The 14,442-nt window shown below is 44.3% G+C and overlaps 1 protein-coding gene across 1 annotated transcript in view; it reads right to left on the bottom strand.

Annotated features, from left to right (window-relative positions):
- RYR2 (ryanodine receptor 2) overlaps window positions 1-14,442 on the bottom strand; it is a 3,854,281-nt gene that overhangs the window by 998,986 nt on the left and 2,840,853 nt on the right. Inside the window, exon 71 of the mRNA XM_069607971.1 lies at window positions 8,729-8,821. Coding sequence (XP_069464072.1) covers window positions 8,729-8,821 — 93 coding nt within the window. The remainder of the gene's footprint in view (window positions 1-8,728; window positions 8,822-14,442) is intronic.

Genomic DNA, 14,442 nt, shown 5'->3' with positions numbered 1-14,442 from the left:
CAAACATATAACAAGTGGACAGAGGAATAAGTCACGTAACCTTTTGCAGGGCCAAGGCAGGCACATCTGAGGTCATCAGGTAATGGCTAAATGTAGCTGTGGGGTGTAAGTGCTAGTGATGAGATAGAAGTGCAGTAGCAACCAGTATAGGAGTCATGGGGGGGGGGGGGTTATTTAGTTAATGTACAAGGGCATGTCTGAATAAGATCTTCTGTTCATGGTGCCAGATTTCCACACACTGTAGACAACAATTTTCCACAGTATCTGCTATTGGGAGTGGGATTTTGTAGGCTACCAAGTCCATTAGTGGTTGCATTGAGTTTGGTGGCGAAAATGATACCTAGATTCTTTACTGGTCTAAGGGATTGGGGGCAGACGAGATGCACTATAAATGTACTGGCAATAATATTAATACAGGGCCTTAGGGACCATATTAATATTTGTTTTAATGCAGGTATGATGCAGAATAAATATACAAGAAATAATAGGAGCCTTAGGTGCTAGGTTAATTTGTTTTTTTAATGCAGGCCAAACAGAATCAATATACTAGCAATAATATAGGGCTGGATGAACTTTTTAAATGCACAAAAAAATGCAGAGATCTCCTTGATTTGCACAAGAAAATACATCATCTTATTGTCTGTTGCCACTTTAAATGGAGAAGAAACAGAGGCCAGCATATTGTATTTATGTGCACCAGGCATTATAAGAGGGCAGGCCTATGACGGGGACACATAATCAGTACAAGGCAATTACAGACTGCAGTCTATAAAGATTGCAACTTACTATGTAGTTCAGTATAGCTGTGTTGCTCAAGATGAAGGAGAGAAAGGGAGGCCCAAAAAGGGTCTAACAGAACCTGTCTGTCTATGCAGTGCTTTGCTGTGGATGAAAGGCTGTGAAACGCCTCTGGATAGGGTGTTCTTGGATGCACAAGGGATGGAAGGACCAATCAGGGAGTTGCCTGCTTCCAAAACGGCTGCTCAGGGACGAAGGTCAGACAAAATGGTGGTCCAAAATAAGGGGATTTTCTCATCTCTCAACACCAGCAGGAAGTGATCATGTTTTCTTGCTGCTGGATTCAAGAGACAATCAGGTCTCTCCTCCCCAGGTGTAAGGTTTAGCCAACCTCCCACCAGTTCCCAACCCGCTGCCAGCCACCTGTTGCCAGCATGACTGTGGCAGCCCTTTTGGACCCGCAGATATGGGCCCCAATAGGATTTCCCTTAAGAGGCACACCACTTAGTAATGGCGGCCTCACTATTTCTGATCTGCTGGCTTCCCAAATGGAAATGGATTCAGGAACGCCTATTTCTTCCCACCGCGTTCAGACGAACACGCCTTGCATCAAAACAGCAACAAAGTACTGTTGCTCTGTTGCAGGACTGATCCGATCCTCGGAAAACTCAAGCTGCTCCAGGAATCCTTACAACACCTCTATCCAGCCCTAAGCGCCACCACACTTAAGTAATTAGTCAAGTTTCATTCATTTTGATTCCTGCGCTGGTACACCAGCACCATTGACATTTTCCTATGTTTTATTCTCCAGCTGGTAAACCGGCAACCCTAATGATTGTTTTGTCACCGCATTGTATGTCCATTGATTTCAGGTGAATGCCTCTTTTCAAGCGACTGCTTTACCAGGGTCTTGCAGGTCGAGCGCGAGTTGTGGAGAAAAGGCCGTTCATCCCTAGAAGCCAGAGCTCCTCGAGAAAACCCAGCCGCTGGGGCTACCCGAAAAGCACAACCCAGGAAAAAAACCTTTGTGAGAAGGGAAAAACCTTACATGTGTTGATAGTCAGGGATGGAGAATCCTTGAGGGATGCACTGAAGAGCCAGACGGCAGCAAGGCAAGTAGATGAGGCAGCAGTTCCAGTAAGGAGCAAGCTCAAGAAGCGAGGACGGGAACCAGAAACAAGGTAGAGTTTAGGGAAAAGGTTGGCTACAGAGCCAGAAGACGGTAGCATGACTTCAAAGGCACAGAGCGGCAAGGAAAAACACAGCATCCTGGCAACAAAAAGTTGCGACGCACCGCTTACCGGCATCCTTGGTGTTTTGTCATGAACACTGAGTGATCCCACCCACTGGATGTGCCGAGAACGTGACCAATGTGATGTCCGTATGCACCATTTTGTGGTAGACAGTTGGCCGGCATATAGTGTGTTCTAATCCTGGTTGGCAAAGATCACCTGTTCCACCTCTATCTGTCCCAGATGGACCAGGTTCGAGACCGAAACCTGACAATTGATCAGTCAGCCCTTTGGATTATGCTGGCAGTTAATCACAGATTGCTATCCATGTAAAACACCCTACTTGTATAACCCTGCAAGTCAATTACACAGTACTGCTGCAGCAGTATTGTCTGTTTCTGTTTTTCTGTGGAGTGACTGCCCAGCCAGGTAAATGCACACATCTAAGGGGAAGTGAAGAGGGGGGAGATTTGACATCTTCTCTAATATTCTACTTTTCTTTCTCCTTTACTACAGTACTTCTGCCTTGAAGAGCTGCCTGCCTACACTTACCTGCACTTCCAAGAATATTGTTTTCTGCACCAAGGTAGGATTACAAGGAGGGTTTTGGTTGGTCAACCTCCTTTCCTTTCCAGCTTCGGTGCACTCACTACATGGTTCCTGGAGGCCAGGTGTGTATGAATTTTGGACCAGTGCAAGGCTGGTGAAAACCGGATCTGCAGTCCTGCAATCACATGGGAGGGAAGGACCAACCAGGTAGACGTCTGCTTAGAAAATGGTCACTCGTGGGCACGGGCTGGGTAAAATGGTAGTCCAAATGGAGGGATAGATTTTCTTCAGCTAAGCTCCAGCAGGGAGTTGAAAGTGGTTGTTGCTGGCTTCAAGGAAACAATGAGGAACTCCTCTTCTTCCGAGGATAAAAGGCTGATAAAATCGAAATCTTCAGTCCGGCAATCATATGGGTTATAAGGACCAACCAGGCAGAGGCCTGCTTAGCAAATGGCCACTCAGGGACACAGGCCAGGCAAAATGGTAGCCAACAAGCAGGGAACATCTTTAGTTCAGCTCAGATCCAGCTGCATCAAGGATTGCTACTGCAGGTTTTAAGTAAAAAAAATTAGCTCCATCCTTCCGAAGGCAAGGCTGGTAAAATCGAGATCTGCAGTCCTACTGTCAGATGGGCTGGAAATGCATGGAAGTTATTTGATGCAGAATGATGCAGAAGGGTTGGAAAGACCAGAAAGGTTGCCCAAATGCAGGCCTCTTCATCAACTCCTGTAGTGAGCAAGCAGGGATTATTGCTGCATTCTCTCCAGTATGAAAAAAAGAAAAAAGGAAAATGTATTGCAGAATCAATGTCACAAGTAGGTTATTCATTCTCAATACATATTTGCTAAATCTCCTGACACTCAAAAATCAGACAGGGATCATAGGTAAGGTCACATACCTTAAATGCTCTGCTTCCTTATATGGGTAGTTCATAATTGTTTACCTTTTTGCAGCAAAAAGAAATTGTCTTCCTCGCAAGGCAACCGTTACGACAGACAAAATAGTACACATGGGCATGATTTGGGAGGTAGCTGCTTGTTATTGTTGATTTGATAGAAGTGATGCAATCTGCAAATTTTAACTCCAGGTAAACAAATAGAAATATGTGTGGAAACCTTCAAAAAATTGTCCTTGATGTTCTTATTCTGGTCTCGGGGAACAGTTCTAACATGAAGTAGGTTTGATAACCATTTCAAAAAAGGTAGCAGGTGCTCCTCTCTAGAAAGAACATGGCATGATAACCTGTTCTGAGATGAGAGTTTGCAGCACACGCTTTTTGCTCACTGTACCTTTCACAGATGGGAAATATCCATTTGCATATCAGTCTTTGTCCCGCCCACATGGGCAGTCCAGCACCAAAATGCTATGGCAATTCCCCTCTGAACAAGAGTACCAAAAGCAACCAGGCAATAACAATTGCCTTTAAAAGGTCTTCCTTTGACATTTGTAGACTCTACAATGATTCGTCAGCCTACAGGACAATGAGGTTAAGAGACAATAAAAGAGAAGATTTGGAACTCACCATGATGAAATTGTGCAGAGGGAGATAAGGGATAGTGAAGGTGCGAAACATTTTACAATAGTCCTTCTCGAATACTCTACTATCCTCCATTACTATGGTAATAATTTGCTCTTTCAAGGTATGTAAAGTAATTTTTGTGTCATTTCCAGTGACTATACCAAAAGGAAAAAGAACAGGATCATATTGGGTGATTAGAACACCGTAAGGACCTTTACAAGATATTTGTACTGAATAAGAAATATCATTGCCATTTACATAGTATAGTGTCTTGGAAAATCATTGAAGGTACCCATTCTATAGCAAGACCGTAGGCGAGCATTATACTCCAACTTATTTCATTCTTACTCTTCAGCAGTTTCAAAAACATCTTTTAAATGTATGTTAAACATTTTTTTTTTTTTACAAACTAAAAAGAACTACAAACTCCCATCAGTCCTTTCTGTAGTGTAGCTCTCCTGGCTGACTTCCTTTCCACTGGTGTGGATATGTCACTTCCTGCCTAGGTCCTTTCCTCTTCTGCTATTCAGCCAGATGAGTACTATTTCCGCTACAGAGCTTATTGTGACTATGTTTCTATCAGATTACAGAGATCAACATTAAGGTTGGATAAGTAGGAGCTAAAAGAGGCTCTTGAGTATCCAGCATTAACCAGTGACCAGGAGATATCACAGGGGAACAAGGAGCTTCCACATAAGATGCAAACCTACAAAATATGATCCATTATGATTTAAATGTTATATATGTGTGTCCTAATGTGTATTTATCATGTGTCTCAAACGCATAAGTCAAGGTCACATTGGTGTGTTAATTCTGTATTAGTTGGCATGGGGAGCCAAGAGTAGCTCCTAGTTGCTGTTGGTGTCAAGATAGCAATGCTCTTCTTGGCTACTAGCAGGAGCTAAATAGTTCCCGACTCCCCTCAATTTCGAACCTTGAGATTAACTGTTCATAAAGTATTGTCAGGTCCAGCCCCGGGGGCAGAAGGGCAGAAGTCTTACCTGTGTGTGGTTGGGTCTTTTTATTATTTCCCAGTATTTATTATGACCTTGGTTTAGGCCTTCACTATTGTGCTCAGAGTAGGGAAGCTTCCCCAATCCAAGATGGAGGAAGATACCCAACATGCTAATTGGCTACAGTGATAACAAAGACCCTCTGACCAACATTCTGAACTGTCTTTCATTAGTTTTACCCAAGTGGCAGGCCATGTTTTCTGATCTCCCTTTAAATTAGGCCCTTGAGACCCCAGCAGCATGTTTTGGCTGTTTGTCCTTCGTGGAAAAATGATAGGAGTGAATCAGGAGTCAAGGGAGCAGTGAAGCAGTAAAGGAGAAAGCAGCTTCAGCTACAGAAGGCAGCAGCTAAGTTGTTATTTGCTCTTGCTATCTTATTCGAGACATTTACGTAGTTGAAATCAACAGGAGTTCAATCTTACCAAGGCTATGTACTCGTATGTGCCTAAGAGAAGTCAATGTTTATCTATAACTGTTTCCAGGTCAGGCGAGTGAGAGCAAATGTTGTGACATTGACTAGCGCAGCGACACTGCCATCTCTGTTGCTTGTCCTCTGTTACTGCAAGTTATCAATAAAATGTTTTCACTTTCTGTTTTCAAACTTTTGACAACATTTTTCTGGCTATGAGGTTAGGGCGGTATTAAGGAATGCAATTAGAAATAATATTTGTAAATTGTTACTTTTATTAATTCTTGAAAACAAAGGCAGAGATTCAGGAATTGAAGAAGCAGAGTTATGCAGAACCATATGTGAGCAACAAAGACTTAAGCTACTCTTGAAGGCTGAAGAAAGCAAAGAAACCAATTTTTGGAAACCCTAACTTTTAGGAGTGATCTAGACAACTGTTAAGAAACATTTTTAACAAGAAGTTATAACTGCAAATTTCCTCTGGACATTGTAAAGGGAAATTCAGGTAAAGTTAGTGAGTCACCAGGGAATGAAGTCAGGGGCACAAGTATTTAGGATGAATAAGCTATCCATTTCTTCTCTCTCATCACAAGCAGATATCTTGGGGGTGTTCCGAGCTCAGCCGTTTATAACTTGGTTGAGAACATAACATCTTGGAGGGACTGTGGGGTTCTGCAGCTCCTGAGGGCATCTTGTGAAAACAGAGTTGAAAAGTACTCGTGTCATCAACAAGGTCATCATCCCATTTCTAACTAGTGCTACATTACTTAGTGTCCCTGTCGATAGTAGGCAAAGAATTCAGAACTCTACGAGTGTACAGATCAGCGATCTCAGTGGGTCATGTCCTAATAAATGGGGAAACAAATAGGAGAGCATTCAGCAGTGTTTGCCTTCTTAGAGGTGTCAAAATCCATTCTCCCCCACTGGCAAAAATATGCATATCTTTGGGATGTAAATGTGGGACTGAGACTTTTAAAAGTTGGCCACCAAACAGGGAGCTATCAACACAGCAGTTATCAGGTAAGATAGCGATGTTGCTTTGTTTAGTTTCATGTAGAAGAGCATCAGGCATCAAGGCTGTAGAAATAGACAGAAAAATGTTATACCCCAAAGGAGTAGCATTCAAAATTGCGAGGAGAACAAAGTCTAACTTGGCAGTGATATCTTACTCCTACTTGCCATTGCAGCCTAAGCTGTGCGTTGCCGCCTGCATTAAGGAGTATGAACTAAGGGTGCAGGAAGTGGATCTGACAGCTGTTACGCAATTACTCATTGCATGTAGGAAGCCTTATAAAGCAGTGGCAGCAGCGACTATTGCTAGATAGGTGCAAAAAGTTATGACACAAGTGGGGTTTGATATGCTTTGATATGGAGCACATTCTGTAAGGGAAGCAATGGCTTTGAAAGCGTTTGTATCAGGAGCTAATGGTCAAGATATATTGAAAGCGGCCGATTGGTCTAACAATTTCTCCTTTAGGATGTTTTACTTCATTCTATGCCAAGACCGGAGGCAAGCATTATGCTGTTCAAAGCTATGCCCCACAGCCGCTGTTACTGACGACACTGGCTTGAAGATTACCCAAGCTTACAGCACAGGGAGTCCTGATTCTTTTAGACAAGGCCACTAGCATTATCATACGCATTGTACAGCGCAAATGTAGAGTTTGAAAGAAGCTGTATTTGATGTACAGCACACGGATTCCCTCCCATAATGTAATTTTATTATTTTTCAGGGGATGACCAGAGGGCTGGCTAGCATGTTTGTAGCGGCAGGACAGAAGTCAACAGGCAGAGACACATTGGAGATCTGTGATAAGTAGACACATTGTGCACGTTTAAATCACAGGACAGCAAGGTTTGTTGGAGGAAGGCTCAGTTGCCTAAAGAGCCAGTTGTTCGATTTAAGACAGTTCAGAGCTTCAAAGAAGAGGATGGGACCTACGCAGGAATTGACATATACAGACCAATGTAGAGGAAGTCATCTAGAAGAAAGTTGCACAGCAGGGGCGGAAGACCCAAGTGCCTCTGTGATTTAGGATGAGGCGATTATAGAAGATGTTGTTGTAGGGGAGCTGGGAGGATGGAGGGGGCTCACCCATAGATGCTGGATTGTAGTGGAAATGTAGTGAATTCTGGTAGTAATTCTACATATGGAATGAGACTCCATTTTAGAAATCAGACGATTTTGGTGAGAATCAACCTTGTTCTCCTATCAAGAGGTCTACTGGGGCTTTTTCCCCAGTGGGTTGCATTTTTTCTGGTGTGAGCGTTGAGGGGCTCCTCTACAAGAACTACATTACAGAATGGAATGATGGGGATTTGCAGTACCTTCAACTTTGTAAAAAAAATTAAATGTTAACATACATTTACAAGATGGTTTTGAAACTGCTGAAGAGCAAGAATTAAAGAAGTTGAAGCATAATGCTTGCCTCCGTGTCTTTCATAGAATCAAGACTCCCTGTGCTGTAATCTTGGGTAATCTTCATTCAACTACAAGCCTGATAGCCTGCAGTGGCAGGTGTAAAATGCAGTGAACCTTAGATTAAAGGTGATCTTAATAAACCACATAAATGAAAAGAAAAAAGTTATTGCAAACTCTTTGCGCAATAGGTATAGGTTACTGAAAAGTGTACATAAATGTATGGCAACCCCTTTGAGAACTGAGAAGGGACTTTCAACTGCAACACACCTGCGTCTTCCTGTGCATGTATTCATGAGCAGTGTCACTTGCTTTTTATCAGAATATGACATTTTGAATTGTGAAACTTTAATTTAAAGGAGACAGGCTACATGGAAACATGATAGGTTGTATAGTGCGTTGTGATTGTTGTGGTCTGCTTTGCACCAGGACTCCTGCATGCAGGCCTTGTCCCACCCATCCCTGAAAGGAACACACAGACACAGATCCTGCAGCATAGGGCTCACGGCACGCACTGCCATGAGTGCAGGACCGTCCCCATTATTATTAACTATGCGCGACAGCAGGACGTGCTGTCACGCCACGTGATCACATCACAGTGATGAGACTTTTTAAAGTTTTTACTTTCATTTGACCATTGTGAGTTTCAAATATTTTCTTTTAATCCTCGAGTTCATCACCGGGTTAAATTGAAGATTCTACTTCTCTCTGCACTGTTATTTAAACATCTGCTACTCAGTCCATCTTCTTTAACAGGCTAACAAACAAGTTACATGGAAATCCTGATAAAAGGTCAACGCAAAACACGTGGGTGAGAAAACACAGATTAACCGTTTCCGTGTACAGTACCTTTGACATCTTAGACTTGGTGTCCGTTATCAGGAAGGACATGTTGTTGATTTCATTTTGCACAACAAAGTTCTGCTCCTCTCGTTTGAAATTCTGAAAGTTACACAAGTGATGTCAGGTGAGGTTATCACGATTTTACAGACCATTAGCAGGACAAGGAAAGCTCGCATATTAACTGAATGCCATCTAATTGTATCGACTTTGAAAATGGTGATCATGCTCCTGAAAGTCCTCTGCGTTACAACATTGTTGCGCTCCTGAAATAAAATGTATTGTTGAGATGGTGTATAAGTTTCACAGTGTCAATTGCAGTAGTCGTGGATGCCTTATGGCAGCACCATGGGTGTCCATGTTCCATGGTTGCACAATCATTGTGTGGTCACAATCATACCGTTGATGAATGATCATGGTTGCACTGATTCTTTTTTTAGACCAAAGCTAGAAAATGAAGCAAAGCTACCGGGGACTCCAGGGATGCTCCCATTCAGTGGCATGCTGACCACATCCAGGACCCCTCCCCCACCCTCTTTGGGTTTTGATATTCACAGGAATAGGGCAAGGTTAGCGGGTATGAGGGGCAGCAGGGAGTGTGCGAGTCAGTAGCGTGCCCAGGTTGTTGCACACATTTAAAGCTCATCTAAAGTTATCCTCCTAGGTGCTTTAACCTAGGTCTCAATGACTCTAAGGACTCCCACGCCACTGCCCTCAATAAAGCTCTCTCCAACCTTGGGTTCTCCCATTCTATCTCCAGGCCCACCCACTCTAAAGGGCGGACGCTAGACTGGGTTGCCCACCACAACTGCACCCTTGAGGTCAAAGACATCTCCCCTATCCCTTGGTCTGACCACCATTGCATTAAATTTGACATCACCACATCAAAAGGGCCGCCTAGGCCAGCGATTTCGCTCCCTGCCGCACTCACCAGAAGCTCTCGGCAGCTCACAAAGGAGAACCTTACTAAACATCTCCTGGTACCTGCACTATCTCCGCCCTTCTCGAGTGATCCATCAGTACTTGCTAAAGACTTCAAAAGGATCATCACCAAGGCCGTGGACACTGTAGCCCCACTTAACCTCAAAAAAGCAAAAAAGGTCAAACATACCAATGCCTGGTTCACCCAGGAGCTCTCACAGCTACGTCAAAAAAAAAGAGCAGCACTCGCTGCCTGGAAGAATAACCCCAAAGACACCACCAAAGCAGCTTTTAAGGCCCTATCCACTGAATACAAAAACGCCATAATCAAGGCTAAGGCATCCTCCTTCAATGCTAGGATTTCAGAAGCCAAATCAGGGACCAAAGAAATCTTCTCCATCTTTAGAGAGCTTGAGACCCCCTGCCCCCCCCTCCCACTCTCCTAAAAGATGAAGCCTGGTGCAACAAAATTCAATCCGCAATGCTGGATAAATTGGACACCTCAGGCCAAGATCCTTGCACACCAAAAGGCACTCAACAACCTTCTAGCCAAACACATTGGCTCCCCTGCTCCATTAGCTGACACCAGCCAAGCCCCTCTGTTTGAGTTTAAGGACATAACTGAAACCGAAGTCGCTGCGTCCTTAGATCGATCAAGCCCTCCAATTGTAAAGGGGACGTCTGCCCAGCCCAGGTGATCAAGGACTGCGCCCCCGCCCTTGTCCCCCTCATTACTGCCTTCATTAATGCCTCATTCAAGTCTGGCCATGTTCCAGCTGAGCTCAAGGAAGCATGGGTTTGTCCGCTTATCAAAAAACCCTCTCTAGACCCTTCGGTCACAGGGAATTATAGGCCCATTAACACTGTGCCATTTTTACTAAAAATCTTGGACAAAGCAGCGTACCTGCAAGTTCAAATATTCCTCGAAGATAACCATCTTCTTGGTCTTCGGCAGTCAGGCTTCAGGCCAAGACATGGCACCGAAACGGCACTTCTTGACCTCAAAAACTAGATGGACGACCTCAGAGATGCAGGCAAACCTGCTCTACTCCTCCTCCTGGACCTATCAGCTGCATTCGATCTGGTGGATCACAAGACCCTCTGCCACTATCTTGCCGCCGCAGCCAACTTCTCCCCGACTGCCTGCAACTGGATAACCTCCTTCCTGCAGGACAGAGCAATGAAGGTCTTCTCCGACTCTTCCTGCGCTGACCCGAGCATGATCCAATGTGGCGTCCAACAGGGATCATGCATCGCCCCAACCCTCTATAACCTCTTCACGAGGCCGCTGTTCAAGATCCTTGATGCCCTGGGCATCTCATACACAAACTATGCTGATGACACTCAGGTGCTTATCCCCCTCTCCAGGGACTACCTGTCTGACCTGAACACGCTCAACTCCATTTACACCATAATCAAATCCTGGATGGCAGAAAACTGGTTATGCCTTAACAGCGAGAAAACCGAGCTTCTGCTGATTGGCTCCCCGTCCACCCTGGGCAAGCTGGACAAGCAATACGACTCCTTCACCATAGATAACATTCCAATCCCTGTCTCCCAAACAGTCAAGACCGTGGGTGTCTACCTGGACCCCGAACATGAACATTAACAGGCAGGTCAATGGCATTGCATCCTCCTCAGCCTACTACTCCAAACCGCTCAACGCAAATAGACCGTACCTCTCCCAACAGAATTGCCTAACTATCGCCAGGGCAATCATTGGCTCAAGAGTGGACTACTGCAACGCCATTCTAATAGGGACGTCAGGAAAAAACCTTGCAAAACTCCAACTAGTCCAAAACAATGCCCTAAGGGCCGCCACTTGGCTATCACGCAGGGACCACATCTCTGACCTCAGGCGTCAGGTCCACTGGCTACCAGTCAAGGAAAGAATCTTGTTCAAAATCCTTGCCCTCACGGACAAATGTCTTCACGATCAGGCCCCTAAATATCTCATCCAGAGATTTTCTAAACCCTGTGCTTCCAGGCCCTCCAGAGTCGCCTACTCCAATTTACTAACTGTGCCAAAAACCCACAGAGTGCGTGCTGGTGGCACGAGTTTTCCCACTATGGCAGCCACCCTCTGGAACGCCCTTCCACCGCACATCAGACGACTCGACTCTCACACTGCCTTTCGCAAGGCCATCAAGACTAGTCTCTTCAAATAATGTGCCTGTTCTTTGTTTCGCTACCCTGGACCTATGTATCTGTAACACTGTATGTATATACTAAGAACTCTTCTGGGGCGGCTTTTTTGTAACCCTTAATCAAGCCTTCTTACGCACTGCTTATCAGCGGCTCTATGCCTTCGGGCTGCAGTGCGCTTTACAAATGTAAAAAAAAAATAAAATAAAAAAAAATTAAGTGTTCTCTCCAAAGAGTTCTGTGCTTTCAGCCAAAGCAATGTTTGAATGTGGGAAACGCGTATCCCAAAGTTATGGGTGTACGCGGCGTGGGTAGATTGTGTGGAAACTATTCCATAAGCACTGGGTGGCTCACTGGGCAACAGCTTGGAGCGGGTAGTGGCAGGTGCCTCCTACTTGGAGTTGTGATTTGCAATTGTCACACTTTGGTTCAACATGAAGAGGTTTACATCTCATTAGAAGACTGGGCCCCTAGGGAATCTGCCATGAAAAGACCATCCACTCTCAAATACACCTTGACTGCCTTAAAGTCTCATAAAACTAATTGTGAAAACTGGTGTGGTCGGTTAATATTTAGGCTGTACCAAGTAGAACTGATTAGTGCTTGCCCATTTGCTCAATGGGCAAAGCCATATTTGTAAAAGGACAACACATCTGTAACTGTGAAGCTTTTAAACATAATAACGGAAAAGGTGGCCAGAAGGCAGGGCATTATTTGCCAATGCAGCTCAACAATCCCCACCTTTTCTATTCCCCTCCCCCGCTCCTACACTTTACTTGAGGGAATCTCATACGTGTCTGCATTCATGCACATTTGCCTAGTCACAAATGTTTTAAAGGATCAGAGGGCGTTCATCATGGACTCTTAATCAGGGGAACACCTGCCCCCACCAATGCCACATTGACAACACTGCCTGTAATTTCCCCAAGCTTGCCATGTATTCACTACCACAATCAAAACCTCCCTCTTGTGAGACTGCAAAACCTTCTGACCATCTAACTTGCTAACTTCTAACATTCATGGGTTCTTGTCTTACCCTTCTACACAAGTGGCTTCTATCCCTGACAAATGGTGGATACTGTTTGAACCGGCTCAGATTAACACGTATCAAATCAATTTGGTGTGATGGTATCTCCCTTCCAACCACAGCTCCACTGCTAATCTCTCCATTGAAACTGAACCCAAATGCACTATACTTTCTGCGTTGTCCTCTCTGCAATAGAATCTCTCAGCAAAGCATCCAATGAGCTGCAGGTAATTTTCTGTACTCTGAGCACAACCCACCACTGATGCTCTCTCCTGCAAATTCATCTGAACTTAATATAGATCAGATCACATCAGGGTGTATATGTGCGCATGCTCGATGTGGCCTATAGTTATGTTTCTCCCGAAAATGTAACCCTGCTTAAAACCAATCAAAGGGGGGTTGCAAGATTGATTTACTTTGACTGATTTTCTGAAATCAGTCTTTTTCTCTTGAGACATTTAAAAAATAGGTAATTTCACGTAAAACCAGTCTTTTCTCTTGAGACCTCTAAAATGCAGTTTTCCTTTATTTTGTATATTCAGGTTTTTTACCCCTGAACCCCCCATTGTTCTTCAGTCCCCCCCCCCCCCCTGTGGAATTTGAGCCCAAGGCCCCTCTCCCACACACACACACCCTCTCCCGGGGGATTTCCGTGTGTGACTTATTTCTGAAAATTGTTTCAATTTTCCTATGCTTTAATGGATGACAAACAAAACCTGCACATGCGTATTTAGCATCGCCCTCTACTGATGAATCTTTCACCTCCAAAACTGGTCAACCAATGGGACGGTTAGTGGCTCCTCATTTACTGATGCACCTTTTCATGGTAAGCCTCAAGACTCCATATCCAAGCTTCATATTTACAACACATACCTGTGCATCTAATAAATATTTTACGCAATTTCGGATTCACTAACCTTCTTCAATGCAGAGACTTATAGACCTGTACATCTAGTGACGCCTTAGCACAAAAATACATCCAGGAGCATCGATTACCAATTCTCCTTTATCATTACAAAAATGCAATAGAAAAGGAATATGGGATGGACCACACCTAATTTTACCTTTACAAAAGTGCCTGTTTAAATAACTGATACCTTCTGCCTCGATCTTCAGACTCAAACTTCACTGGCTCCCTGTTAAAAGTCTGATTAAATTCATATTACTTTGTATTACACATTGTGCCTTTTTCTGCATCAGGCCCTCCTTTTTCCAGTCTAAACTGTCCTGATGCCTCCCTGGACGCTCGTTGCGGTCAGCTTCGGCTAAATTGCTAGAAGTGTCGAGGAGATAGCTCAGGGGCAATGCGCTCACCTCGGAAGCAAGACGACGTGGAGCAACACAGGTTCAATCCCAGGTCGGCGCTTAGAAACCTCTGGGTATGAAGCACGTTATACATAACCAATTATAATAATAAAAGTGCCCTGTTTCCATAAGGCCTGAGCCAGAGGCCATTCTTTCTCGGTGCTAGCCCCTACTTTGAGGAACGCCCTCCCGGTGTTCCCGAGAGAGATCCCAGATCATTTGGCACTTAAGACATTTCTGTTTTGAGATGGGTTGGTTTCTGGTTGACCATTTCCTTCTTGATGGCTAGCACCCAGATGCCTTTTGTCCTTGCACTTGCTAAATT

This window comes from Ambystoma mexicanum, chromosome 4q, assembly GCF_040938575.1.
Source record: "Ambystoma mexicanum isolate Mex_15411 chromosome 4q, UKY_AmexF1_1, whole genome shotgun sequence".
NCBI lineage: Eukaryota > Metazoa > Chordata > Amphibia > Caudata > Ambystomatidae > Ambystoma > Ambystoma mexicanum.
This window is presented reverse-complemented; position numbering and strand designations above follow the sequence as displayed.